At 42.9% G+C, this 26,835-nt stretch overlaps 7 protein-coding genes across 9 annotated transcripts; 4 read left to right on the top strand and 3 right to left on the bottom strand.

Moving 5' to 3' along the window:
• The first annotated feature begins 1,423 nt into the window (after positions 1 to 1,423).
• LOC125770161 (alkylated DNA repair protein alkB homolog 8) lies at positions 1,424 to 3,629 on the top strand. The gene is made up of 3 exons (XM_049439506.1): positions 1,424 to 1,617; positions 1,678 to 2,817; positions 2,885 to 3,629. The coding sequence occupies exons 1-3, from the start codon at positions 1,510 to 1,512 to the stop codon at positions 3,491 to 3,493; spliced, it is 1,857 nt and encodes a 618-aa protein (XP_049295463.1). The 5' UTR covers positions 1,424 to 1,509; the 3' UTR covers positions 3,494 to 3,629.
• On the bottom strand, positions 3,512 to 6,778 carry LOC125770151 (Bardet-Biedl syndrome 7 protein homolog). The gene is made up of 2 exons (XM_049439484.1): positions 3,987 to 6,778; positions 3,512 to 3,906 (listed from the first exon to the last, which is right to left on the bottom strand). The coding sequence occupies exons 1-2, from the start codon at positions 6,022 to 6,024 to the stop codon at positions 3,512 to 3,514; spliced, it is 2,433 nt and encodes an 810-aa protein (XP_049295441.1). The 5' UTR covers positions 6,025 to 6,778.
• LOC125769507 (uncharacterized) lies at positions 6,507 to 14,800 on the top strand. Its single transcript, XM_049438241.1, has 8 exons — positions 6,507 to 6,852; positions 8,021 to 8,190; positions 8,262 to 9,008; positions 9,076 to 11,722; positions 11,802 to 12,223; positions 12,295 to 12,464; positions 12,770 to 12,873; positions 12,939 to 14,800. Exons 1-8 carry the CDS (start codon positions 6,507 to 6,509, stop codon positions 14,681 to 14,683), a joined length of 6,351 nt encoding a protein of 2,116 aa, XP_049294198.1. The 3' UTR covers positions 14,684 to 14,800.
• On the bottom strand, positions 6,883 to 12,706 carry LOC125770244 (RWD domain-containing protein 2A). The gene is made up of 2 exons (XM_049439644.1): positions 12,476 to 12,706; positions 6,883 to 7,917 (listed from the first exon to the last, which is right to left on the bottom strand). The coding sequence occupies exon 2, from the start codon at positions 7,905 to 7,907 to the stop codon at positions 6,963 to 6,965; it is 945 nt and encodes a 314-aa protein (XP_049295601.1). The 5' UTR covers positions 7,908 to 7,917; positions 12,476 to 12,706; the 3' UTR covers positions 6,883 to 6,962.
• A 1,868-nt stretch (positions 14,801 to 16,668) lies between the features above and the next one.
• On the top strand, positions 16,669 to 17,691 carry LOC125770286 (60S ribosomal protein L31). The gene is made up of 3 exons (XM_049439696.1): positions 16,669 to 16,796; positions 17,092 to 17,336; positions 17,413 to 17,691. The coding sequence occupies exons 2-3, from the start codon at positions 17,113 to 17,115 to the stop codon at positions 17,561 to 17,563; spliced, it is 375 nt and encodes a 124-aa protein (XP_049295653.1). The 5' UTR covers positions 16,669 to 16,796; positions 17,092 to 17,112; the 3' UTR covers positions 17,564 to 17,691.
• Positions 17,692 to 17,890: 199 nt separating this feature from the next.
• Positions 17,891 to 23,553, bottom strand: LOC125770208 (uroporphyrinogen decarboxylase). 3 transcript variants are annotated; one of them, XM_049439589.1, is made up of 3 exons: positions 23,326 to 23,553; positions 23,075 to 23,113; positions 17,891 to 19,303 (listed from the first exon to the last, which is right to left on the bottom strand). In XM_049439589.1, exons 1-3 carry the CDS (start codon positions 23,431 to 23,433, stop codon positions 18,248 to 18,250), a joined length of 1,203 nt encoding a protein of 400 aa, XP_049295546.1. In that variant the 5' UTR covers positions 23,434 to 23,553; the 3' UTR covers positions 17,891 to 18,247. The 3 variants fall into 3 exon arrangements, with proteins under 3 accessions (XP_049295546.1, XP_049295545.1, XP_049295547.1); XM_049439588.1 differs by lacking the exons at positions 23,075 to 23,113; positions 23,326 to 23,553 and adding an exon at positions 19,485 to 20,070; XM_049439590.1 differs by lacking the exons at positions 23,075 to 23,113; positions 23,326 to 23,553 and adding an exon at positions 19,725 to 20,063.
• LOC125770149 (putative helicase mov-10-B.1) lies at positions 20,981 to 26,832 on the top strand. Its single transcript, XM_049439482.1, has 5 exons — positions 20,981 to 21,249; positions 23,873 to 24,305; positions 24,396 to 25,001; positions 25,082 to 26,123; positions 26,199 to 26,832. Exons 1-5 carry the CDS (start codon positions 21,222 to 21,224, stop codon positions 26,565 to 26,567), a joined length of 2,478 nt encoding a protein of 825 aa, XP_049295439.1. The 5' UTR covers positions 20,981 to 21,221; the 3' UTR covers positions 26,568 to 26,832.
• The last annotated feature ends 3 nt before the right edge of the window (positions 26,833 to 26,835 follow it).

Below are 26,835 nucleotides of genomic sequence, written 5' to 3'. Positions count from 1 at the left end.
TGGCAAATAATTCAACCCTATAAATAACTTAAATTCAATTTATTCCACACCAAGCAAAGGATGACCTCTCCGGTTGGCCTCCGATTCGGTGGAATTCTTTCGCCACCTCGTGAACGAGTAACGTTAACGCCAGGTCGACTTGTAAATTCTGATAGAATGGAAAGCGCAATGGCTAGTGAAAAACTATTTGCTATCATTGTTTCTTGGAAATGAAAATTAGCAAAATTGTTTTTTGACTCATTATGGAATTGTAGTTTTTTTTTATTTAACAAAATGCAAGGTGATTGACGTTATCCCTTGCCCTTGGACATGAATTATGGCAAGCGACCATTTTCAATGAAAAAAAAACCTTTTTCCTTTCTGTATTCCATTTTCTTGTTTCTGATTTCTTTTCCTCGGATTGATACCCGAAAGGAAAAGTGGTTTTGCGTGCCGTCTTCATGCTCATTCATGTATGCAACAGCGTTGCACCTCTTTGAAGCCGAAACAAACTACCGACAATGGAGGCAATTCACCGGTAACCTTTGATGTTCTTACCGTTGCAATTGCTAGTTTGCATAGTAAACAAATGGTTAGCAGCAAGCGAATGGCAGGGGAACAGCGCTGTTCACTTGCTTTTGCCTGTTCTTTCCATTAGCCAAACGCAGTTAGAAGGAGTTCGTGTAATGGACTGATGCAGCTTTGATAAATTGCAAACCGATCATGCAATTTGGGAAACGAATAGGGATACCTTTTGATGACCCGGCGATGTATGGCCAATTTGCAAATGATGGGTATGCATCATTAGGAAGGGATAATCGAGCCAGCGATGAGTTACAATGCAAACATTAAACCACAAATAATGTCATTTAATATTTGCATTTGTCGCTTGATACCTTTGGTTTGGAATGATGGTACAAATCAAATGGACACAATAGTGATGGTTACAATAGTAATCATATGAATATTACCTTCGAAATGGAATGTGGTTCCATATCTTTATACGTTCTAGTACATCTTTTTAAGCATCCTATACCTAATTGTGATTTATATTTTTAATCAAACAATTTATGCACTATACAACATTTTCATTGATTGTGGTAACATGAAGTTCATGCTGTATCATGAAGAGTAATTTTAATTTGTAGAATAATCTGCTTTTAGGCTGTAGAATAAATGTTGTAACAGTACAAGAAAAATTGCAAGAAGAAGAACTTATAATGTTTTCTATTGAGTTAAACTAAATCCTGAGCTTAGAGCATATGGCAAATCATTACAATGATAATTATAATTATAACACGTGTTTCGTGAAAAGGATCCTTTTTTGATGTTGGACTGCAAAGCTACAAAACTCGTTAGAAGCTTTTGCGTTTCACACATAGATGGCGCCCAAGTAGCAATTTTGAACATATTCGATCGCCATCTAATTATATGCACCTTGGCCCGGCTGTCAAGTTTGTTTGTTTGTTTACTTTTCTACAGAGCGGCAATCTGCATGTGCGTATTTTCTGCTGCAATTTTAGCTCAGCAATGACTTTATCAAAAAATTTGGAGAAAAAAATCGCCAAGAAAATTAAACGCTGTCAGCTGTTAATAGAAAAAGATGCAGAAACACAATTTAGCGATGAACCAACTGAGGTAAGCATGGCATAATAGCAATGTTGATGTCGATAAAATAATGCTTCCCTTTTGTCGTAGTTTATTGTAATCTGCAATGCAGGCCTTTCGACGGGTTTACAGCAAGAGGCTCTACTAACGGAAGCTCTACAGCATGGACCAATTCGAAAGGTGCGATTTCCTCCCGGCAAATCGTACTCCTTTGTGCAATGCACATCCAAAGCTAGTGCCGAAGCTATGTATACGGCACTAAACGGTGTTTCTACGTTGGGTCAAGACGGAGCCGTATTGCTATTGGCGTTTTGTAATGCACTACCTCCGTGTCTGGATGAGCCATGGAGTAATGATCTACCTGGTGGCTTGATTCTGGAACGTGATTTTATCGATGAAACGATGGAAAATATCCTATTGCAGGCGGTGAATTGTGACGATAGTGAAGAAACCAACGTGCAGCTAAATAAGACCCTCAAACACCGCAAAGTGAAACATTTTGGATATGAATTTGTCTACGGCACGAATAACGTAGATAAGACGAAACCTCTGGACCGAAAAATACCATTCGTCTGTAACGAGCTGTGGAATAGGTTGCAGATCCTTCATCCCGAGCTGCGCTGGCACATTCCCGATCAGCTCACGGTGAATCAATACGATCCAGGACAGGGTATACCGCCACATGTAGACACTCACAGCGCATTCGACGATCCGATTCTATCCCTCTCGCTTGGAAGCGACATTGTGATGGAATTTAAACAACCCTCTTCCGGGAAACAGATATATGTAGATTTACCATCCAGGTCACTCCTAATAATGGCGGGCGAGAGCCGATACGATTGGACGCATGGTATAACGCCCCGCAAAATGGACACGATACCATCTCCAAATGGCGACTTGACCGTGCGAAAGCGAAAGCTACGAGTTTCGTTAACGTTTAGAAAATTGCTTCCGAACGACCGTTGTGCCTGTCCGTTTCCCAGGCTTTGTGACACGGCGCAACAATCAGCAGATGAGCAGACAAATCTTCTCGAATGTCACGCTGCCCAGGTAGAAGCACAGAACGTTCATCGGGTTTACAATGAGATAGCGAAACATTTCAGTGACACACGACACTCACCATGGCCAAAGGTAGAAGCTTTTGTGCAATCATTATCGGACGGAGCTGTTTTGCTGGATGTTGGATGCGGCAATGGAAAGTACCTAGCTTCGAGCGGACGTGCTCTATTGGTAAGATGAAGTTGTTACATTATAAAACATTTTCATCTATTAGAATAATTTTTTTTATTTTGTTCAGTTGGGATGTGATCGCAGTGAAGGTTTACTGCAGGTTTGTGTTGATCGAGGATTTAATGTACTGCAGTGTGATTGCCTCGCGGTGCCTTTTCGTGATGAATCAGTCGATGCCTGTATCAGCATTGCAGTCATTCACCACCTAGCAACCGATCAGCGAAGAAAGCAAGCCATTTCGGAGATGATACGCGTGCTACGCCCCGGAGGTAAAGCGCTAATTTACGTTTGGGCTAAAAACCAGGAAGCTAATGCAAAAAAGTCCAGCTATTTACGGCAGAACAAACACAACAACAAACCTAACGCCGAAAACGAACCTTCGAAGGATAGTGGTCAGGTAGTGCAAGCAGAACAAGTGATCGCTGGAGTAAGCGATTGCATGCTACCGGTGCACACGAACCGGACGCAGTTTCAACACCAAGATTTGCTCGTACCATGGAAACTACGAACGAACGATTCGATGGAAAAGACCACATTTCTGCGGTACTATCATGTATTCGAAGAACACGAGCTGGAAAAGCTTTGTCTGGCTAGTAGCAAAAATCACGTCGAACTAATAGAAAGTTATTACGATCAAGGGAATTGGTGCGTAGTGTTGGAAAAGCGTGGTCGCTAAACTTTGTCCTACGTTCACTTATACGTCGCCGACGTCTTCATCCCCTGCTTTGACTACGCTATAAAACTGTACCAGCTCATCGTACGAATAGTTTTCGAGCAATTCGATCAGCTGTGGTAGCTTCGTTTTCACGTTCACACCCTTAAACTTGAACTTATCAATGTATAAATCAGTGAGAATACCGTAAATCCGATTCAATATGGTCGGTTGCTTCCGAAACTCCGTTCCGATCGATTGTTGGTTGCGAATGAGCAAACGATACTCTTCGGACAGTGTGTTGAACTCGTCGTCATCCCGAATATCCAAATCAAGCAGAGCTTGGGCGAGCTGATAATCCTTGGTAAGTTTGTTATAGTGTAGAATCATGGGCTCTATAAGCTTGATCAGCGAAGGAATTGTCGATTCATTAATAGCTGAAAACGAGGGAGAAAAACAATTGTTACCAAAAACAAAAGTTGCATGATTTACTTCTTCCGAAAACGCGAATACACACATGTAGAAATTTCCAGCTTGATTCGCTTCTTTGTCGCTTCCTTGGTGATAAAGTCCTTCAGTATCGAAATGGTCGATATATTGTCGCTCCGAAAGGTGGCTTCCCCCTTACCATACTCACAGATCAACATCGTTCCGATGAACACATGTCTAAAAGTGTACTGCACCTTGCCACTTTCGTAAAGCTTTTCCGGCAGCTCGGGAATGCTGTTTATCATCCAGTTGTGCATTTCCGCCTGACTGAATGGACCTTTCAGCGTCAGCCCATTCATCGGCCGTGCAAGCATTTCATCTGTCGCATTGTGTACGATCATGTGCAGTGATAGAGGTTTTATCGGGTAACGCTTTAGTTGGCAACATTTTGGCTGCAGGTTGGGTGTGATGTACACCTGTAACGTTCCGGTTTGGCCCTCAATGGTGCGGAATTTTAAATCGATCCGATTCGTGTTCAGCTGGCAACGGTAGCTCGCTAGTAAACTGTTTCCACTTAACTTGTCACACTCACTGAAACTGACGACAGCCGTATTTTTCTCCACATCCAACAGTGTGATCGGTGCATCACACTGCAGTAAAACGTGCTCGATTGGAGTCGGGATTTCTAGTGAGAGAAGAAACGTAGCGTCTTCCTTCACCAGCACAAATGAATCATTAATCGGTAGCATCGGTATTGCCGACAGGCCAGACGAAAGAGCCTGCGTGGAAAGTTGATATCGTTCCCTTTCTTTTGCGATCGTTTGCTCTAGTTCGTATATCTCCGCCCTTATGCGTTGCAGCTTTGCTGAAGAATCGATCGGTGTCCCTGCGCTCTTATCCGACCGTGTCCCATTATCACCGAGACTTTTACTAATACATTGTGTTGTCAGACCAAATATACGCCCAGAGTAGGTACACACTATTATCTCCGTGTAGTTTGTGGCCCCGACGCATCCACCCTGCAGGGCCGATATGCTTTCGTTAAAGTTTTCTCGATAAATTTGCGTACATTCCATCTCAAATTGATACTCGTCGGAATTCATCGCAAACACTTGCAGCGTTCCATCCCGTCGGCCCACGATCAACTCTTCCTTTCCATCGCCCGAAAGATCGTAGGTAGCGACGCAAGTAACCGCACTCAAAATCCCATCTCCCTCACGATCGGCGACCAGAACCTCTCGTTTAACCTCCGTTGACAGTAGATTCAGATGGAACAGTATAACACTTCCGTCCGAGAAACCGCACAAAATTCTATCTCCTATACCCTTCGGTACGTACAGCACCGTTGGAACACTCTCCAGCTCAAGCGTTTGACGTACCCGGGCATGTTCGAGAATGCGCAACACACGGCCAGAACAGGCAAGCACCGTTATCAATCGACTAGTGTTGTTTGGACAGAGGGCCGCCACATCCACGATGACATCCCCGCAAAGGTACGATCCCACCTCCTTGCAATCACGGTAATGATTGTACACGTGGTTCCCACAAACCAGCAAATCGCTGCCGCTGACACACATCGAGCGTATCGTTTCCGTTAGGCTCGTCTCGAAGGCGAGAAACAACTTGCCTTTTTTGTTGAAGCCACGCACCTTGTTTTCGGAGGCGGTAAAAATTTTATCCGCCACCGAACCAGACTGGCCGCCGAGCTTTACCGATGCAATCTTTTCGCTCGGTAGCGTTTTAAAGTGGACCTGCAGCTCGTCCTTCTTCATGGAAAATACCTGCAGCACCCCATCCTGATCGCCAATGGCCACCTTTTGCTGTTGCTTGTATCCACTGTTGGAACCGCTGGTCGACACGTTCGTCGTAGGAGGCAACAGCTGTAGGCAGTTGGGTCCCGTTAATCCAACGTTGGTGTAATCGACACGGGTCAATTCGAGCTCCATTGCGAAAAAACTGTACAGCACCGAAAGGATATTCGTTGAAAGGAAAACAGGGAATTGTTGTGTTTTACAATTTTCCCGGCACCATGGTAACCAAAGCAGTGCCGGACGTCTTGCGATTGCGCCATACTTTGCCCAAAAATACCCACCTGTTGCAGTTATGTTAAAGATGTGGTCACTCATAACTCACTCACACTTACGATATGTTTCCTTCTCTATAGGATATTGCAATTATATTATATTTTTTAAAAAATGATAAAAATTGCCAATTTAGAAATAAAATGTAGATTTTCATCTTTGTGTGTCGTGTATTGAATTAAAAATCGTTAACAAACGACGTAACCGCGCCAGCATTATAACGTGTTTAAATAGTTAATTAGAGAACAGTTTGTGAAAATATAAGAATTCAATAACAACAGTTTTTATTATATTGCACTATACACATTATTAGTATTATCGTAGCGCTAATTATTGCCCTATTTAAAAGTGTGGTCGTTAGTAACACTGACCTTTTCTCTCTTTCCTTGTGTTCATTTATGTGAGAGATCAAATCGTGCGACTCTGCTAAAAGGTTCTGTTCATAGCTCACTTTCTTAGTAGTATCGTGTAGTGATCGCTAGCGTTCAGTAGTTTATGCTGAACGCATTAACTGTTGTTCAGGCAATATGGTGATACGGTGGCAGTGGTTCTGGCAATCGATTTGCCTATTACTAGCTTTAGTTATCACGGTGGATGCTGTGAATAGTTTCGATGATTTGTATCAAAATCACATCCATGAGTCAAACGATGATAGTGAATTTGCAGTGCTAAAAGAAATCTATCGACAAAATTTGATACACGACTATGCGGACGATAAAGTGCACCGGCAGGATGAGGTTGAACAGGCACTGGAACAAAGAATACAAAGCTTTGTTCGCGAACGAAACGAGCGCAGGCAGCATTTTGATGGGAAAAGAATTCGTCGAGATGCAAACGATGCCGATGCAGCTATCGAAGCGGACACTGCGGAAGGTAAGCAAAAGAGATGCTGTACAGGTCAACAACCTTCAATACGCGTGTTTATTGAATATCGAAAATGGTAACGATCATGGAGAAAAGATCCTCCCTTCCATTGCGCCGGACTAGCTGATCGGGGCTTCGCTCGCGTTCTGAAATCCAAACAGTTCCTTCTTGATGTAACCACAGCTGTGCTTTTCTAGAAACTTCATGAACAAACTCATGCTCATCGGTTGATCCTCCGTGTCGGAATCTTCGTCCATCTCGCAGAACAGTTCCTCCCGGAAAACGCTCTCAAAGTGCCGCAGTGCCGCCATTTCCTTTTCATCGCTAACCGTTTCTGTTTCGTTAAACTTGATCTGTATCTTTTGCCATTTGAGAGGTTTTATCGTGCGCCAAAACTCTTGCGTATCACTTTGCTGTCCCTCCACACATATGATGGCCGGTTTGCCTGGTCGTGAAAACCCGGACAGCTTCAGGTCCCGTGCAGTTTTGATAATAGTTTGCCGCTTCGTTTTGCTCTTAAGATGGTGTGAATATATCCATAACCTTTCGAATACGATCGGCTCATTTGCGGTGTCGGAGCGTTTGGAAGGAACGGTTGGGTGTTCTTTCTTCTCACCGGTCGTTTGCAGGAGTTCGGTAAAGTTGTCCTGTATCCAGCCAATCACCTGATAGACGTAGGGTTCATCACGTTCTACCACCTCTTCCTCGATGTATTGTTCGATCTTGCTGGTGAGCATGCGTTCCTGATCGCGCGGTATCCCAGACGAGCGGATGACGATTCGTGGTATTTCCAGCGCTGGATAGAGATGTGGCAGTTCTACCAAAATTTGTACTTTCTGATCTTGTAGCAGTGGCAGATCGAATCGATAATCTAGCTTTGTGTGTAGCCGATCAGTTTCACCATTGATGTAGCTGTCCAGATTGTCGATGCAACTGTAATCGTCCACTTGAAGTTCACCTGCATTGCAGAAAATTGCCGAAAGCATTTGGAATTCATCGAGTTGTTTTTGCAGGCTATTTTTTAATAAACTCTTTTGTATTTCCTGTTCATCGTCGTTATCCATGGTTGATTATCTGTAAATTTACAAAAAGAAGGTAGCGTAAACGCCTTTCATAAGTTTATTGTTTAATATGAAACATTACACAGAGTTACAGCAAAACTTCTTCTGTTTTCCAGCTCGACAGCTGTATCTGAAAGGATTTCGTGAACGTGGCCAAGTGCCTGTTAATTTTCCGGTCGACATTTGCCTGCTGCGTGTTGGAAAATCAATCTTTGCTGCGGCTCTTCATCAAAGCGAAACCAGCAACCGTACGATGAACGCAACAGCTGTGTCCTTTTATCGAAGGGTATGTAATTGTGTTTTGGATCCCATTTCCCAGCATAATTGATTCTAATCGATATTTGTTTCTGGTTTCAGGTGAAAGGAAAGTTTGAAAAGTACCACGAACATCAAACGGTCACTGCACGTTCCTTCGATTGTGTGTCCATTGCGCAACTTGGATTTGTGGCGGTCGTCAACTACCACGATCAGGAGCTGAACGTATTTGCGGAAGGATCGCCCGTGTTTCAAATCCACGAGGATGGCAAGACGGAAATCGTGCAAACATTTGGACAACCGAACCAACACACGGTACACCTGTGGGTGCACGGGAAGCACGTATACTTAACGCACACGTACATCAATCTGGACGATAGTAGGTCAAATGTCTGCCCCCTGTACCGATGGGCTGGATACTATTTCGACGTTGTCGATCATATGCCGTGTTACAATTCCGTACACATTGAAGCATTTTCCGTCGAGCAGCAAATGTTTGTTGCAGTTGCAAATCAGATGTCCGCCGTGCAAGGAAAGGACACATTTTCGGATATATTTGTACTAAATCCGGACACGCAAAAGCTCGTGCTACATCAGCGCATCTATATTTACTCCGTGTCGGATATAGCGTACTTTTTCTTCGAAGCACGTGAGCGTAGGGAACATTTCCTCATAACGGGCAACTCACACGATGCCGATGGTGGTGGTAAGGACGGTTCCGGTGCTAGTTCCAGCAGCAGATCACATACTGTTGATCAGAACTCTATCGTTTACAAGTTTGTGGATGGTTATTTTGTGCCGTTTCAAAATTTGGAACTAACTAGTGTAAAAATGTTCCTGCCGGTAGTGGTACGTGATTGCGGACATGTTTGTTGTGGAAATTTTTTATTTACATGAAACTTCATCTTTTTTTCAGCATGAAAATGGAGAGTTCCTTTTACTCGTTCTCTGTCACGATCAGCCGCTCTTAATTTACGAATACGACGGTTGGAAATTCGTTCCGTCGCGCATCGATTATACGGGCGAAGCGTTTGCTGCCGGTGTGTCACATATGCGCGTCTATCGGCACATTGTAAACGCAAGCGTAATTGTAATTGCCAACAGCAATTTGTTTGGAAAATCGATTAATCTCTTCACCCCACAGTACGGTGTGCAGAATGATTTGCGACAGGTGTATGCGCACTTTATTGAATGGTGCGAAAGAATGCATGAACATATAGCGCAGGTGAATCTCGGGGAACTGTACAATCAGCTGATCAGCTTGCCGGATAATGGACCGAATAGTGCACGGATCGTGAAAAAGAATCTCGAGATACAGGATTCTGCCGTGCAATCGGTTAATACCAAAGCCATCCATACAAAGCACCTTCTGGTGGATGATGCACTGCTGTCTTACGTGATCGAGGTGAACGAGTACGTGCAGCGCGTAAAGGAAAAGATGGACTTGGTCGAACAAACTATCCACAGCAGTGTGCTAACAAATGATACAGTGCGTTGGAATGGTGATCTGGCCGTTTCCGAGCTTATCGCACCGGCCGGACAGATGCGGCAGCTCGATGTTAAAGTGCTGAACAATGCTGCGCACAAGACGCGACACACGGATGAACAGAGGGGAGATGTAGCCGAGGATGATATGATCGAGGTTGATCGTCTGATAGTGGACCGTATTGTCGATGTACAATTTTTCAATGGCCATGCAGCAGACAGTTTGCTCCTGCTAGATGATCCTCCTGCAAAATGGAAGGATCTATCTCTGACGGCGAAGAAAGTCGTCGTGGGAGGAAATCTTTTCGTGAACAAGCTGATCGATGGTATTTTCTTTCATCCGGGTAACATTCTATTGCCGGAAGTAAATCAAATCTTCAGTGCCAAGAGTTTGATGGTGAAGGATTTAAGCGTTAACCGGTTGATGAGCAAACGGTTGAACTCTACCGAAACGGTAACCGTACAAAGGATGATGGATCAATCTCGCACATTACTAGCAAAAGCACGTGGTGCAATGTCACAAGAGTATGGCAGCGATTTCGAAACTATCGATACGGACGAACTGAAGCTTACGGGTCTGCTTAACGACATTGATCCACGCATTCTTACTGAGCAGGTTTTGCACGAACAGGCAGTAGATCAGCAATTCAGCGGTAAATTGGTTGTAGATCAGATAACGGCACATAATATGGAAGTTGTTGATTCCAAGCTGTCTGGTGTGGAAATAGCAAACGTCGCCCGTACAACCGGTGAGCAACAGATCGTTCAGGATCTTCAGTTTGTGCAACCGATGCTGGTGGACAATTTGTACCTCCAAGATCGTCTTAACCACATTCCTGTGATGGAGAGGAAACTACAGGTGCTGCATCTTGCTTCTGACGAGGTGCAATCTATCACCGGTACGAAAACGTTCGATTACGTTACGCTACTGAAACCGATCGAATTGCAAGGCAAAATTGATGGAGACAGTTTAAGCAAAATGAACCCTATCATGACAATCGGAGACGATCTGGTACTGAACGGTGACTACACAATCTATGGAAACGTAACGTTCAGTGGACCACTATGGGCGCATAACATTTTAAGTGCCGGAGGTGTACAACATCTACATCGACTCACAACGCACGGTTTACATTTAAACATGGCGCCTCCACCTGGTCAAATGATTAAATTCTTACAGCCTGTTTTTGTGGAGCATTTACATGCGGGCAAGATCAACGATCTCGAAACAAATGATTTAGTACCGCAAGCCACCGGAGAGGTACAGTACTTAACCGGACGCAAGACCTTTGTGGCGGAGCTGAAGATTGACGGTGTGGCCGATGCGAATGAAATCAACAAAGTTGATTTGAATCTACTGAATCGAACGATCTTGCGCCGAACTGGTCCGGAACAAACAATCGAAGGAACGATTCACTTTGACACGATTATAGCACCGATCGTAAATAGTAAAAACGTTCTGTTCGATTCGAAGCGGATCGATCGTTTGCTTCGATTAGACGTTCCTCAGAATGTAAGTGCACCGGTACTGTTTGAAAACTGTACCGTACATGTAAGTAATTCTGTCGTTGCGGAAGAGATACATGCAGGCAATCGGTCGACAGTTTATGGTTACGATATGGAGTACCTTCTACAAGACACGCTTACGTTCGGGGCAGACGAAACTGGTGTACCGAGCGTAGAGGGTCTGAAGTCCTTCCGAAACATTACTATTGGTCGGTTGGTTTTACAAGACGACGCTACGTTGAATGCGATACCGGTGGACAACTTGAAACACATCCTTGCTGCCGGTGATAATCGTACGATCATCAAAAATGAACCGTACAACTTCCAGAGCGACATTACGGTGAACCATCTTCTCTTTGAAGGATCCATTAACGGTATACCGAAGGATGCGTTTTGTCGTGCGTGGCTAATGTATAGTGGCAATCAAACGTTTACGGTCGGACAAACATTTGACCATGTTGTAACAGACCGGTTGCATCTGTCTGGCAAGCTTAACGACATTACGATGGAACAGTTGGTGGAAAATGCTTATCGTATCGATCGAGAGGAATACATTGAACGGGCAGTGTTTCGTAAGTTTTGCTTCCGTAGCGCAGCGTTTAAGGGTCTAACAAGTATAAAATGTTTCATTTTTCCCCCACTATTTACTAGATCAAGGGATTGTCACGTACGAACCGTCTACCGTTGGTGGTTTAGTAGCCGGGCTTAATCTGTCTAGCGACATCCTGCTCAAGCAATCTCCAGAAATACAAACGCTTGACACGGTTCACGTATCTGGCGCACTGGAAGCAAAGGGCGAATTGCACATTTTAAGTCAACTGAATGGTATCAATTTTCCCAAGATGATGGAATTTTTTACTCCCCTGGAAAAAGGTGCAGCACAAGAAAGTGCGCCGGTCAATATCGATGTGCATGGTAATGTTTACTTCGAACACGATCCAACCGTCGTCCATCTGAACGGACACAACGTTCAGAAACTTTACAGCGAAGTGTGGCTTTCTCACCGACCAACGGTGCTAACTGGTCGATACCATTTTGAAAGTGTTGAATTTCATAAAGCCCTCCATTCGAAGGTAACCATTAGATGATTTGTTTCATGGGTTTTTTTACTGACTGCTGATTTTTTGTTTGTTTTGCTACGTAGAACCAACCGATTAACCATCTGCACTGGAACGACGTGGAGGCACGATGTCTGAGCGGGAAGCGAGCACAAAATATTACGGCACCGGTGGAATTCCTTGGCGAAGTTACTGCTCGTACGGGTGCTATTTTTCAAGACATTCATCTGCAAGGAAACCTAAAAAGCACCGGAAGGTAAGCATTACCTTGAAAGTAGAGTCTGCAGTATTGCCGCGCTGTACACTTTCCGGCTTCAAATCTAAACAAAACAAACCATGTATAAAGTCAAAACAATCGCAAACGTCACGATTGTTAAATGACAGCTGCCGAAAAACGCATAGTTGCAGTAGGCGGTGCTAGGATGGCCAATATCTTTACGCGTATTTTGTGGTGAATTTGTGTGTTACTAAGGTTTCGGTGTTCTGCATTCTGCCAATGACAAAACCATATTACTAAATACGAGTAGAATATGAGTGCAGTAAAGATATTTCTCGTTCCAGTGCTCCTGGTATAAATGTGGAAGAATATGATAAATATGCCTTGCGCTATCATCAACCACAGGAAATTAGTGGAAAGTGGCATTTTCATGATGTGGAGATACACGGTAAGCTTGACCCAAATAGTGAGTAATGGAGAACGATTTGAGTAATTAATAATTATTGATTATAGGTGATTTCAATCCGAAAACACTGAACGGTTACAATGTGGAAACTGATTTGCTTAGATTGGACGTCCCTGTTGGAAACTTTACCGCTCCAAAACGTTTCCGCGAGTTACATACAGAGAGTATTGTTTGCGCTCCGCCATGCATCATACAGGACGTCGATATGGATGAGTGGTACGCAAATGGGTTACGTTTGAGGGGTAATCAAACAATAGAGGGAACACTTCACATACAGGATGGTATCATAACTGGGAATCTGGAAGTACTAGGCACAGTAAATGGAAGGCAGTTTGATGCTGAACACCTGTTGCTGAAATCTGTACCACAAAATGTTAATGGCACCCTGAGGCTGGTTACGAAATTCCCGAAGGAAAACAAGATCTTTCCTCTGGTGTTTGAATCGCTCAGTGCAAGAGCTATCAACGAAAAGGACGTGGAAAAGTTTATGAACAGTATTGCTGTGATAAGTCAAAATCCCTTAAACGTCAACATTCCGGTCACGTTGATTGAACCGTTAGAGGCGGAGGAAACAGTTCTCGAAGGTGACATGGTGTATGGCGTAAACGTTACGCAACTGCTGCAAAGCACTTCATACCACAAGGATATAAGTGAACTAGCGTCACAGGTACGATCGCTCAACAGTGTTAACGATAGGCTGGCACAGAGTGTGTTCGAAAACAGTCCAGTATTTAGCCACTTCGACAAAATGAAGCCCTTTACAGTGCAAGCAGTACGCATGCTCGTACTTACCGTTTCGATTCACTCTGGACCGATGGATTTGATTGTTGTTCACAGCACTGAAACTAACAGACCTTCTGCCATCGAATTCTATCATTGGAGCGACAAAAAATCAAATTTAATACCCGCCAAAGCTTTTCCCTCGATCGTTGGTCACGATCGTACAATCGTAAACATGAAGCGACTTAACTTAGGCCATAAACAGCATCTTTTTGTTGAGTTTCTGGAACACGGCAATAATGGTTACGCTCAACAAATTTTAGATCTACATTCAGAAACAACAAGCATGTACAAGTTCATTCCTCTATATGTGATGAATAGCACCCGGGCAAGGGATGTCATCTGGATGAAAATAGTGAAACTGGACTGCATCGTAATGTACACGAAGGGTATGGCGGGCTTTGAGGTTCGTTGCTTGAGAGAACACAATCTCGTACAAATACTCGACGTGCGACAAATCGCAGAAACGGTTGTCCCGATGCAGATTGTCGCCCTGGAAAATCATCTCATTATATTAGACAACAGTGAACGTATACAGATTTGGCGTACAACGGCTAGCTTCTACTTGAAGCATCACCAAACGATAGCCGTATCGCATCCATCGTACCTCAGCGTGGCGAGGTATGAAAATCAACTAATGCTAGCAATCAATTCAGAGCACACGCCGAACACGGCCCATCACGGATCGATTGAAATATGGCGCAAAGCGCTAACCGCCAATGCAACCTTCGTGCAACATCAGCTGATATTGACCAAATTGCCGAAACAGTTGCAATTTTCTGTATTGCCATCGAAAGAAATGCTATTGTATACGCTCACGGAAAACTGGCTGCATCCGTTGGTGGTGTACCGGTATGAAGGAGTAACAGGATTCCGGGAAATACTGACGACGAATACAATTCGTCAAAAGGCAAAAAGAATGTCAGTGCTTAAGTTGCGGGTAGCAGGAAAAGAGCTCATTGCGATTGTAGGCCCCGAGTCTACTGATTTTGTAGAGGTTGTGTTTGTCTAATTGGTGATGTAATCGTATACTATTGGCTTTGTAAATTATTTGTACGTAAGCGTTCAATTGTACATGTTGAAACTACATTGGATGAATATATTTATTAAAACGTTTGAATGATAAAAATGAGTATTTCATTAAGCACCTCATTGGAAATGACTCGATTCCCTAGCAACAAAAATGACCACAAATTCATCCAAACTCCATATAAAAAAAAACGCCGACCCTCTAAAAATGACCGCGCTGTCCCAAAAATTCACGATAAGAGCAAAAACCTTCATTCGAGAACACGAAAATGTTCATCGTCTGCTCGGCCGGTCATTTGCTCCTACTCTTGCTTCCTCTTGCCTTGCTGCTCGTACCCACAAGCATCCGTCGTCACGACTACGATGAATTTTGCACCCTGCATTGCTTCTTGTTTCACACCCCCCTGACCCATATGCATTGCACACACACGATGTCCCTTTAAATTTTCTTGATTGTACTTGCCTCTTTGTCAAAACTGTTCTGAAATGAACGTGAAATCGTCAAGCTGCGGTGGTTCTATTGATATGATTATTTTTTGCATGTTTCAAAACCTATTGCCGTTCGATCATTGCAAGGTATGTCGTCTTTACCACGTGGATCATACGGACTGCATTTCCTTTCGAACCCGCCTACGATATTTTACATGAAAAATAATTTTAATGATAATAATGATTGTTTTCATGTAATGAAGATATTTGTTACGCTGGTATATTATCACCAACAATATCAAATTTTTGAATTGTTATTGAAATTCAGTAAAAACAATCATCAGCAGCACCTCTACAAAATAAAATAGATGACACGGCACATGATTTTAAAAGATAGAACGAAGATCACGAATGCAGCGAAGGTGCAGGTGCACTGAATGTGCAAGACAAAATATGATGTGATTAATAGGCTTTATCACAGAGTAAGAGAAAATGGGCCAGTTAACCAGAACCTAAATCGTTAGACGTGCGACGAAATATATCATTTTTGGAAATGAAAATATTAAGCTATGTTTACATAAGCAACTTAATCAAAATTTAGAGATATCTTGCCTCTAATATTAATTTTTTTTAATCATTATTTATCATATGCTTTAACGAATGTACTTCCATTTGATATTAATTGATTAAAAAAAGATAATTTTTCATGTTTTCGAATGGCGAGAACGCATATCTAGCATTACATTCGATTAATAAAAAAACGGGAATGTTGCGCTTTGCTCATGAAAAATACGTCTTACCTCTTGCATATTTGCACCAAAATCCTAAGAGTACTAAAGATTGTATAGACGTGTTCACTCCTAGATCATGGTTGCAGAAATCTTTCCTTCCTCCGACTTTTTATATAACGTTCTTCGCGCGCGGACGAAAACCCAATTTTTGTAGTCCTGATCGTAGCGGCAGGACATTTAGTATAGGGAAACGTATCTAAATTGAGTTCAAATCACATCAACACATAAATTTTCATCCTTCAATTCCATCCATAGGCGAACAAGAAAAAGAGACTCTCTCACAACAGTTCAGTTGGTTCAGGTTAAATTTAGGCAAAAATATATCCCCCTCCACAATTCTAAAGATGCAAGCAAAAGCCTGGCGCGCATACAGGACATAAAAGGATAAGGAAGGGAGAGTTATAAATAGAATATACGGCTGAGCCAATCACAACACGCGATTAGGAGGGGGAAGCGTGCTTAGAGCTACCCAGATAACAAAATTTTTGCTTTCGGTTCACGGCAGGTTACGATTCATTTTAGTACGGGTCTTGTTCACTTTGGCTAAAGGTCGAGGGACCACGACACGTCGACCCTCGCCTCGACCCTGGCTCGACCATTTTCAAAATGAATATTTTGGGATGAATTTGTGGTCATTTTTGTCGCTAGGGTACGATTGTACAACATTTTACTGTCGATCAATTATTCACCACTTTTAACGGATTGTCCAAAATGTGCGTTTTTCACAAACGCATACTTTGAATGACAACTACTGTCATGACAACTGCGTTCCCATGCGAATGACAGCTCATGTCAAATTTCCACGTAAGCGTTCTTTCGTTTCCGGCATCGACGAGTGCTAGCGGACACATTTCGGTTAATTAAAAGAATTGCTCTGTAAGTTTTGTTTTTCGCCATAAAAAGACACTGTTTTGCTGAGATATTGTGTAGGAAAGGTGATTGTTGCGATAGCACATGGATTTTCAGTGGTGTGTTCGCGGGAAACAGCAATACGAGCGTAGAAAGTTGATGTTGTGTACGAAGCCGCTCGTAAGGACTGTCAACATCCTAGTGATACTGCGGCTACATGTCTAGAACAATTGTCTTGCTCGCAATGCAGTGTCTTTTCAATGCATTAAGTGTACAGCCCATTGTAATGAATGCTAATACATGATTCGTTTTGTAATTGCAGTTTAATTAAACATCCTCCAACATGGTTAAGGCCAAGCGTGAGAAGAAGCCCAAGTCGGCTATCAACGAGGTGGTGACACGGGAGTGCACCATCAACCTGAACCGACGCCTGCACAAGGTAGGCTTCAAAAAGCGGTCTCCGCGTGCGATCAAGATCGTGCGCAATTTTGCCGAGAAGGAGATGGGAACTTCGGACGTTCGTATCGACACCCGCCTGAACAAGGCTATCTGGCACCGTGGAATCAGGTATAGCGAGATGTGTGGCATCGAATGAACGATGTGTCCATGATTATTAACACCATTGTTTGTCTTTTGCCTGCAGGAACCCACCCTTCCGCATACGTGTGCGCCTTTCCCGCCGCCGTAACGACGATGAGGACTCGCCCAACAAGTTGTACACGCTGGTCACATACGTCCCGGTGCCCACGTTCAAGGAACTGCAGACCGAAAACGTCGAATCGACGGAAGATTAAGCGGAACAGTGTGGAATGAACGGAGACGGCGAGGCTTTGTAAATAATTGAAGGACTCGTTGTTTGAATGGGGAGCGGTTCGTCGGTGTGTGCGAATAAAGAAGTGAGCGAAGAGGAAAAACAACTAAATCCCACTCTATGTATTCAGTGTTTGTCCGTTTGTTATTGTCCTCCGTGAAGTGTGTGCTGTGTCAAAGCGAGATTTAGCCACGATGCTCCGAAAGAAGTGATAATCGCGAAGAGCCAATTTATGCAGAGCAGACTTGGTGCAAGGTTTGTAGGTTTGATTAAGAAACATATCCATTGTGTTCTAAGATGGCGTCTACATCTATTTTATTTGCAATACAAATTAATTTTTTCCCTCAATAACACCAAAACAAAAAAAAAATCGTCCATGAACCCTTAACAATACAATTTCGTAAGAAAATAAACTGCGCTTGAAGCGATAACGATGGCTAACTGCTACCAATAATCCCATCACCTATTATGGCAAAAGCAAACTTTGTGATAGTAGGCAGTGATATTATTGTGCAACTGTTGTTTACTTTACTGATAATCCTTGTCTTTATGTTTATGTTGAAATGCTAGATTTATCAAAAATGCACAATTTTTTTTCTTTTGTTTAGCATCATCTTTCAAAGGAGAGGCTCGTAATGAAGAGGGCATAATTGCAATGGTTCTTTTATCACAACGCGTCGTGAACCGCCTGCACTAGCACGGTCATGCTTTCGATCGGTGTCTGAGGTGTAATACCATGCCCCAAGTTGGCGATGTAGCGATGCTTGCCAAACTTCCGTACCATCGTCAGCACGAGTTCACGTAACTCTTCGGGAGTTTTGTACATATCCTGTGGGTCTAGGTTACCCTGCAGTGTCACATTCGGACCGACCTGCTTGCGAGCCTCTTCCGGATCGATTGTCCAATCGAGCCCGAGCACCTCATAGCCGGTTTGGGATTGCTCTGCTAGTGAGTGCATTGCTCCCTTTGCAAACAGCACCATTGGCACGGCGGGAACACCTTCGTCTGCTAGCTTTCGCAGCAAATCGACGCGAATGCGTTTCAGGCATGGTAACGAAACGGAAAGGAACTGTTCTTTGCTAAGGTGGTCCGCACTGGACTCGAATACCTGCAGCATCTGTGCACCGGCCTTCACCTGCATTACTAGATAATCCACTACCTGTTCCGTTAGAATGTCCAGCAACTTCTGACTCGCCTCCGGATAGTCTGCGAGCCATGCTTTCGCCTTCGACATGGTTTTGCTACCACCTCCCTCAATCATGTAGCCCATCAGTGTCCAGGGTGCACCGGTAAATCCGAACAGTGGTACCTTGCCCTCGAGCATCCGTCGCATCATCGTGATAGCTTCTCCGACGTACTTCAGCCGATCAATAGTGCCGGTCTGGTTGAGTCTTTCGAGATCAGGTGGACCGACGAGTGGTTCGGGCAGTACCGGACCAACACCAGGTTTCATTTCAACCGTAATGCCCAAAGCCTGCGGAATCACCAGTATGTCGGAAAAGATGATCGAAGCATCGAGATCAAACCGTCGCAATGGCTGCATTGTCACTTCGCAGGCCAGCTCCGGTGTCCTACAGACGGTGAAGAAGTCATGTTTCGCGCGTACTTCCTGGAATTCCGGCAGATAGCGTCCGGCCTGGCGCATCACCCATACCGGCACACGATCCACAGGTTCACCCCTGGCGGCCCGGAGCAGATTATCATTTTTTAATGCGGGAAAGTCCTAAAGCAAAGGAAATAAATTGGATAGTATGAACGAAATTGTGTTAAACGTATAGCTTTCGGTGTAAAAGTACAAATCTGTCATGCAATTTTAGTACTCAGTTCCTTTTTTTTGCAAAAACCACACTTGATTATAATTTTTCGCTTAATCTTTCGATCGGTCGAATTGAACTCGCACTTACATCGCAGCCTTCACTTGTTCGAGCTAGCGGTACCGGTGGAGGTTGCATCTCAAAAGGAGCGATTCCTTGTCGGACCATTAGTGTTACGAACAACGTGGCCGTAATCAAACCGGCCAAGAATGCGAACAAAATACGCATGACGAAAGAACGAACAACTGGTTCGACCATGACGTTGAAACTGTGGCAATAATTTGGACGATCTGTGAACCTTCAATTGAACCTTATCAATTAACAGCGCACCTTTTCCATGTCTTTCGGCTAGCGGTAGACTCAAATGATACGACGAATGCACAGGCCTACTTGATGTACCGCGTGTCGGTCTTGCAGAGATTAAGCAGTAGCAGAACAACGGTATTTGAAGTGAATCGGCACAGTATTATCGCACTTTCGCAGCGAGAATTCGTTTTGCAATCGCATAAAAAAAGAAAATAAATAAATATATGCACAAACGTAATCGTGACAGGTCAATTCCCAGCTAGCCAAACTAAAGTACCAACAACATTTCCCACGCAACAATATTCTATCTGAACCTTGACAAAAAATTTCCCTTCAGCCAGGGGTACAATTTTAATTCCGGATAACTATTACATGGAAAAGCCACAATTTTACACGATGATAGACTCGTGCGACATTTTTTACTCCAAAACTAAATAGATAAACACAAAAAAAAACTATAAAATATCTTATCAATTTCTGACGTATTGAAATCGGCGAAATAATCAAAAAGTGAAAATCTGTCGCTTGTTCGACGTGACTTGCTTGTAACAGTCTAGAAAGGTCTAACTCACCTCAAATAGTGCAATTAGGGTTATCTATAGATTCTCGGTCATGTTCTGGCGGAAAACGACATAGGTCATCTCTGAATAAAGATCATTTTTGAGGTATAAAATAGTGTACAAAAGTTAGGCATCACTTGCATACCTAATGCAGTTCCAGTAGGGAAGTTTTAATTTACAATAGATCGTCGACAATAGATCCATGCTCATCGGAATTCAGCAATGGCCGGATAAAGGGACATCACAGATCATAGGAAAATTACATTTTATTGATAAATATACAGTGGAACGCCGATTATCGGATTACCTTTAATACGACTATTCCATTATGCGTGGAGCTCGGAAATAACAGTTCCAAAGGCGAATTAACATATTAATTTCAAACCCGATGACATTGGCAAGAAATAAAAGCCTCAATAGCAACATGTTCAAGTTTGACCAAACAGAACAGATCTTTTTTGTAATGTGAAACTAAGAAAATTCATAGTTAAAAAAAAGTTCACTCTAATATTCATCAATAAAAAAGAGTTTTCTGTGGTATTCGCTTACCTTATTCACACTAAACGAATACTGCAAAATTATGAATGAAATGGATGAGGAATCGTTTATTTTTACTTTTATTTCCTCTGCTAATTGGGAAATGAAAAATAGTGAAGTATGACATTGCTGACGTGTATATGAGCCTTTAGGATATCAACACGAGCTCTAGAGCTCGTCTCTATTGGCGCGACTTTTACAACCGTGTTAGTGCAGTGCCGGCATTGCTTCCCCAACGGGTATGTCGTAGTTCTGGAGTCGCAAGCGAAAAATATGACAACGGCATTAGAACCGCTTTGTGTTGTTAGCTGAACGGTGTTGCGGTTGGTCGACTGTTGCAGTCAAGTGTTTCCATTTGTTGTGAAGTGTGCACGATAAAAAAAACCCTGAAGTATCCGATAATAATCGAACCTTATCAGACATCATGGCAGGCGAAAGTGCAACTAACAAAGGTAGTAAACGGCACAGTGCAATATTATGAATGCAGCGGTTAAACCTGTTGCCCATCGCAATCATTGAAATTATGTTATTTGAAATCGATGCACATCAAACAATCACCACCGGGTGGCTGTGTGTGGAAAAGATCGCGATTACTCAGAAATTGGTGATGAGTCACGATACTTTTCGCGTTCCAGGGGATGTACCGTCATCGATATTGTTTATTTCGTGTTGTTAGCGTTGCGAATGTGCATTTTTTGGACAATGAAATGCGGAAAGCTGGAGAGTGATTTCCGTTACGCACACACGGACGTATTCCATGATTATTAAAGATAAAAAAAAATACAATCCGATATCGTGAAATCGGCAAAGATGATCACCATAGCAGCAGGTCGACCATACTTCATAGTGGGTAATTAAACAGCCTACTTGTTGTACCCTCGAAAGCTTCGTTCAACAGTCATGTTATAACACGTTGCAACATGGAAAAAAATGCACCAGCGGATATAAAGATTAGAATACCTAGATTAAATGTGCGAAAGTGAAGTGAAGATTATGTTCCAAAACAAACCTTGTACAATATGCAGTAGGGTTTGTTTTTGCGCGGAAGCCGCGAAACGCTTATCGCCTCTGTAGAGGACAACAGTGAAACGAAAGGGACGAGCAGAGCGGAACTTGTTTCTAAACAAAAGCTAAAATACAGCGAAGAATCTTAATATCGCGAGTTTTCCGTTCTCTTTTTCTCTCTCTCCCGTTCTCTCTTTCTTTATCTAATGTTTTCTAGAAAACCTTCAAACTATCCAAGGGTTGCTAACGCATTTCTTGTTTTTTTTTTCTAATTCAAACCAATCAGGTCAAAGATGCTAATGAAGGAATTTTGGGTTCTTTCGAATACCCTTTTTTTCTACGGCGTAAACTGAAAAGCAAAATGAAAAGATAATTTCATAAAAAATAAAGCATTATGGTGAATCTATACAGTACGAAAGCAGAAAATCGCTTAAATGTGCTGTTTTAAATCAATTCAATTACAATTCAAATCGGAATCAATGTTAAGCAAAGTGCAACTATGAATGCAACGACAAATCATTCTTTACGCTTGGCTCTTCTTTCCAAACAGCATGTACATACTCCGTAAAAAATAAAACAATTTCTGCCACTCCACTCCAAATGTAAACAACGGCTGGCAACAATACAGACCCATTCGATCGACTCTTGATCCTATTCCGCCTGTTTGTTTCTCGGTTTCAACCACTTGTTACTCGCCGTATGTGTTTCAACCACTTTGCTTCACGCACGTAACATACAAAGAAATATGCTGAGCTAAACATCATGTGGATCTCTTTCGTCTCACATTTATTCCTCCACATCAGGAATCGTTCTGAAATCGGTCTCCATAGCCCGTAAATACAAAATGCCTTTTGCAGCTTCAACGATTTGCTGGCTGGCTGATAAGTGTGCAGCGAAATAAAATAATAAAGCTGTTTCTTTTGCGAGGAACAATTATAGTGCTGGCTGTTCCCTTTTTTATGAAAAGCCTTGTTTTTGAGTCAATGAATGATAAATGTTGCTTGATATTTGAATTTATAACCGTTGTCGGTCTTTGGTCGGCTTTGCTTAACGATGTTAGTTGTGATTTTAATTACAACTCGTAGCTGAGTGGACGTCAGCAGTTGCGTGTTATTAAAACGTGCATTCCGGAATAAACGTAATGACCACCCGCCTAGTGACATATTGAATCAATGTGAAAGTAAAAATAATAAAAGCATATTTTTGTGCAGATGTAAAGAAGCACGTATTGCTTCAAATATATAGCCAAACTAACAATATAACAAAACTTACATAATTGTATGCGGTTTGTGGTTTCATTTGGATCAGCATCTAGAAATAAATAATAATTTTAGTAATCCATTTTATAACAAGAATGACCCCTGGCTAGGTCTTTAAGCTAAAGAATAAAAAATCAAAAGGAACAAAGCGGATATTAATTCTGCTTGTTGGTGTTGTTGGTCCGTGTCCTTCTCCTCCTTTAGTCGCTCTAAAGCTTCAATAGGTCTGACATCCTTGACATGGCTTTCCTTGATTTTATTTACCTGTGGCAAAATAGTCAATCCTGCGCACTTTTTATGGTCCTGATGTGATTTGATACCCGGTACTGTCTTGTAACATCGGCGCCGCTTCCACATACACCACTTTTTCATGAAATATACATTGCACTGGGTTTTTATTTACCTACCCCTTCGCTTTAGCTTTTATTGAAGAAAAAAAAGCACAAGCAAATCACCATGTGCACTTTGATTGATTTTTTCGTTACAATAGTGTTAAAAAGATTATTCACGTTGCAAAAATCGTTATGCTTATTTTAATGTGTTGAAAACTGTCAAACACGTCATAGAAAAAATGGGAGAAGAACGAATAACAGTGATCACGCACAGAGTGACCTAGCGGCACGAAAAGCACTTGAAACCCTCTTCTCATACCGATCTCATCTTAAAGTGAAAATTACACACAAATTGGTATAGCCGTTTCGGAGAAGTTCAATAGCAAACACCACGACATTTTATTAGACATTTTATTCATTAAACTTTTGTACATAAACAATTAATAATGATCTGTATCTTATCTTACTTCCCGTTACAGGAAAGAGAAAAACACGTAAACAAAATATCCAATGGATGAACCGTAGAACACGATGCCTGCTGCAGTGGGTCGAATCGTCGCTAAATATTTCCGGACGCAATAATAAACCACTAAGTGTACCGAAGCCAGTATTTCAACTGACGGTGGAATTTAGTATCGTTGATTCCACGCTCGTACTGAACCTACAAAACATGTGCTCGCAAGTGCTTATCCTACGGTCGATCTTTCTCTACTACGAAACGCACCAACGTGTCTCGCTGTTCGATGGCGTTATACGCATGGTATCCGGGTACGAGTTTACGATGGAAAAGGTGATTCACCAAAAGGAGGATCGTTCGTATCATTTGGTGCTACTATGTCACGTGCTCGGCACCCACTACAGGCTACGTGAAACCGTACTGCTCCATCTCCTATCACCGAGAAAACCGCGGGGGTAAGCATATCTTACTCTGGGTGAATTGCTCTTACCCCTGATATTGGCAATCGATTATTTTTTTCTTTCCATGGTTCTATCTACTTCTAGCCTTCCTATGCAACTGACAAAATTGCCATGGTTCGGTGTGCCGGAATATGTGCAGGAAGTTTACTTGAACGGGTTTCTTACTAATCAACACTACAGTCGCAATGCCAGTCTGTGGTTGGAACGGTTCACAAAGTACAGAGCCGAACAGCTTTCCTCCTTGAATTATCTTGATTACTTACGCATGCTGAATCAGATCGATGAGTTCGATAGTCACCTGCAGATGTTGCGATACACGATCGAAAAGGCTAACCTGGAGGAAACGCTACCAAAGGAGTATCTGCTCACAATCGACCAGTTCAAAGTTCCTCCGGTATTACTCGACGTTGGTTCTCACGTACTTATAACCTACACATCGAGCGGATCGCAAATTACACGCGGAACCGTAATCGATCGTAGTTCGTGTCTCATCATCAGAACCGAAATTCCGTTAAGAAAGCTTTGCTCGTTAAAGCTCACCTTTCCATTAAACCGTACACAGTTTGATATGGAATATATGGCCTTAAATTACATGGGCCATCTCGATCTAAATCGCATCGTCTTCCCCGCACCGGAACCCATCAAACCAAAAAAAATCAAAAATGCTTTCAAGGAAGAACAGATCACTAAGTAAGTATTTCTTAAATGTCGGGTCCCCTTTTCGGCGACTAGACACCTCAATACATGTGTTTTTCTCGTAATCGTTGCAGGTTCGAGTGGTTTCAAGAATGCATCGGTAAAAACAGTCAGCAAATGCAGGCAATTAAAAACATTATCAATCGAACGGCTTATCCGGCACCGTACATCCTCTTTGGTCCACCCGGTACGGGCAAAACGTACACCATTGTGGAGGCGGTGTTGCAGATCTGGAAACTACGACCAAAATCACGCATACTTGTGACGGCCACGTCGAATTTCGCTTGCAACGAGCTAACGAAACGGCTGCTGAAGTACGTGAAGGATACGGATATTTTTCGCTTCTTTTCGTACACCTCGGAACGGGATATACAGGGCATGGATTTGAAAGTTATCGGTGTTTCGAACATGCACTACGGTAAATACGAAACGCCTGCAAGGGAGGACTTCACACAAACGCGCATCCTCGTCTGCACGGTCATAATGTGTGGTCGTTTGTGGCAACTGAACGTTAACAGAAATATGTACGATTACATCTTTATCGATGAGTGCGGTAGCTGCAAGGAACTGTCCGCTCTCGTACCGATCGCATGCGTTGGCGCGGATAGTGCGAATGATAAGCTGAGCGCAAGCATCGTACTGGCCGGTGATCCGAAACAGCTAGGACCAGTTACGCGTATGCCGTATTTAAGAAACACTGCTCACGATGAATCGCTACTAGAGCGACTGATGGAGTTGCCACTTTACCGTAAAGACCTGAACAACAACGAGTACAACACGGGCATGGTGACGAAGCTGCTGGACAATTACCGTTCGCATCGCGCCCTGTTCAAATTTTCTAACGAACAGTTCTACGAAGCAGAACTGCGAGCTAAAGGAGCACCCGCCATAACGAACTGGGCGGTGAATTGGCAATATTTGCCAAATCCCACCTTCCCGATGATGTTTCATTCCGTGACCGGCTTTATGCAGCAAGATGCCATTACGCTTAGCTATTGGAATGTGCAGGAAGCCAACAAGGTTTACGAGTACGTGCAACTACTGCTAAAGGAGGAAATCAATGGACGTATAGTACAGCAGGATGATATAGGCATCGTTACGCCCTATTCCAAACAGGTAAAGGTTCTTTTTTCTTTATTTAAGCAAGCCAAATCTCTTCACCGGCACAGTATTATGTTTCGTTTGTTTTAGGTGCAATTCATTAAGAATGGCCTTTCGATGCTTGGACTCGATGATATTGAGGTTGGTTCGGCGGAACAGTACCAGGGGCGGGAGAAGTCGGTGATCATAATCTCAACCGTACGATCGAATCGCACAACGGTCGGATTTTTGGCCGATGCAAGACGACTAAATGTTGTACTGACGCGTGCCCAAGCACTAACCATCATCATCGGCAATCCCAAAAATTTAATGACGGACAGAATGTGGTACAGCTTTCTGCAACTACTCGCTGCCAATAGGGCAATCGTGGGCAAAACGGTCAATCTAGACAAATATGTTCCACTGAAACATGAAGTACGTAAAATGGAAGGGAATTATGAGTTGACGACATTTGCTTAACTGTGTATGTACAAGTTCGATATTACTTTAATATAAGAAAACGCTACTTGATAAATGACAACCGTATTACTTCGCGGAACGTAGGACTATTTGCTGCACTGTTGACAATAAAAAAGACGCAACTTAGTGTAGCTGCATCGTTCTTTTTCGGACACGGATTTTCGGAACGTTTTCACCCTTCGCGCGCTATTCATCTATTCCGAGGGGGTTCTCTCATCTTATCTTCTAAAAAATAGTATGCATTTCGAACTGTACAACAAATAACTAT

The sequence above is a fragment of the Anopheles funestus genome, chromosome 3RL (genome assembly GCF_943734845.2).
Source record: "Anopheles funestus chromosome 3RL, idAnoFuneDA-416_04, whole genome shotgun sequence".
Classification (NCBI taxonomy): domain Eukaryota; kingdom Metazoa; phylum Arthropoda; class Insecta; order Diptera; family Culicidae; genus Anopheles; species Anopheles funestus.
Note: the sequence above shows the minus strand (reverse complement) of the source record. Positions and strands in the feature narration are given on the sequence as shown.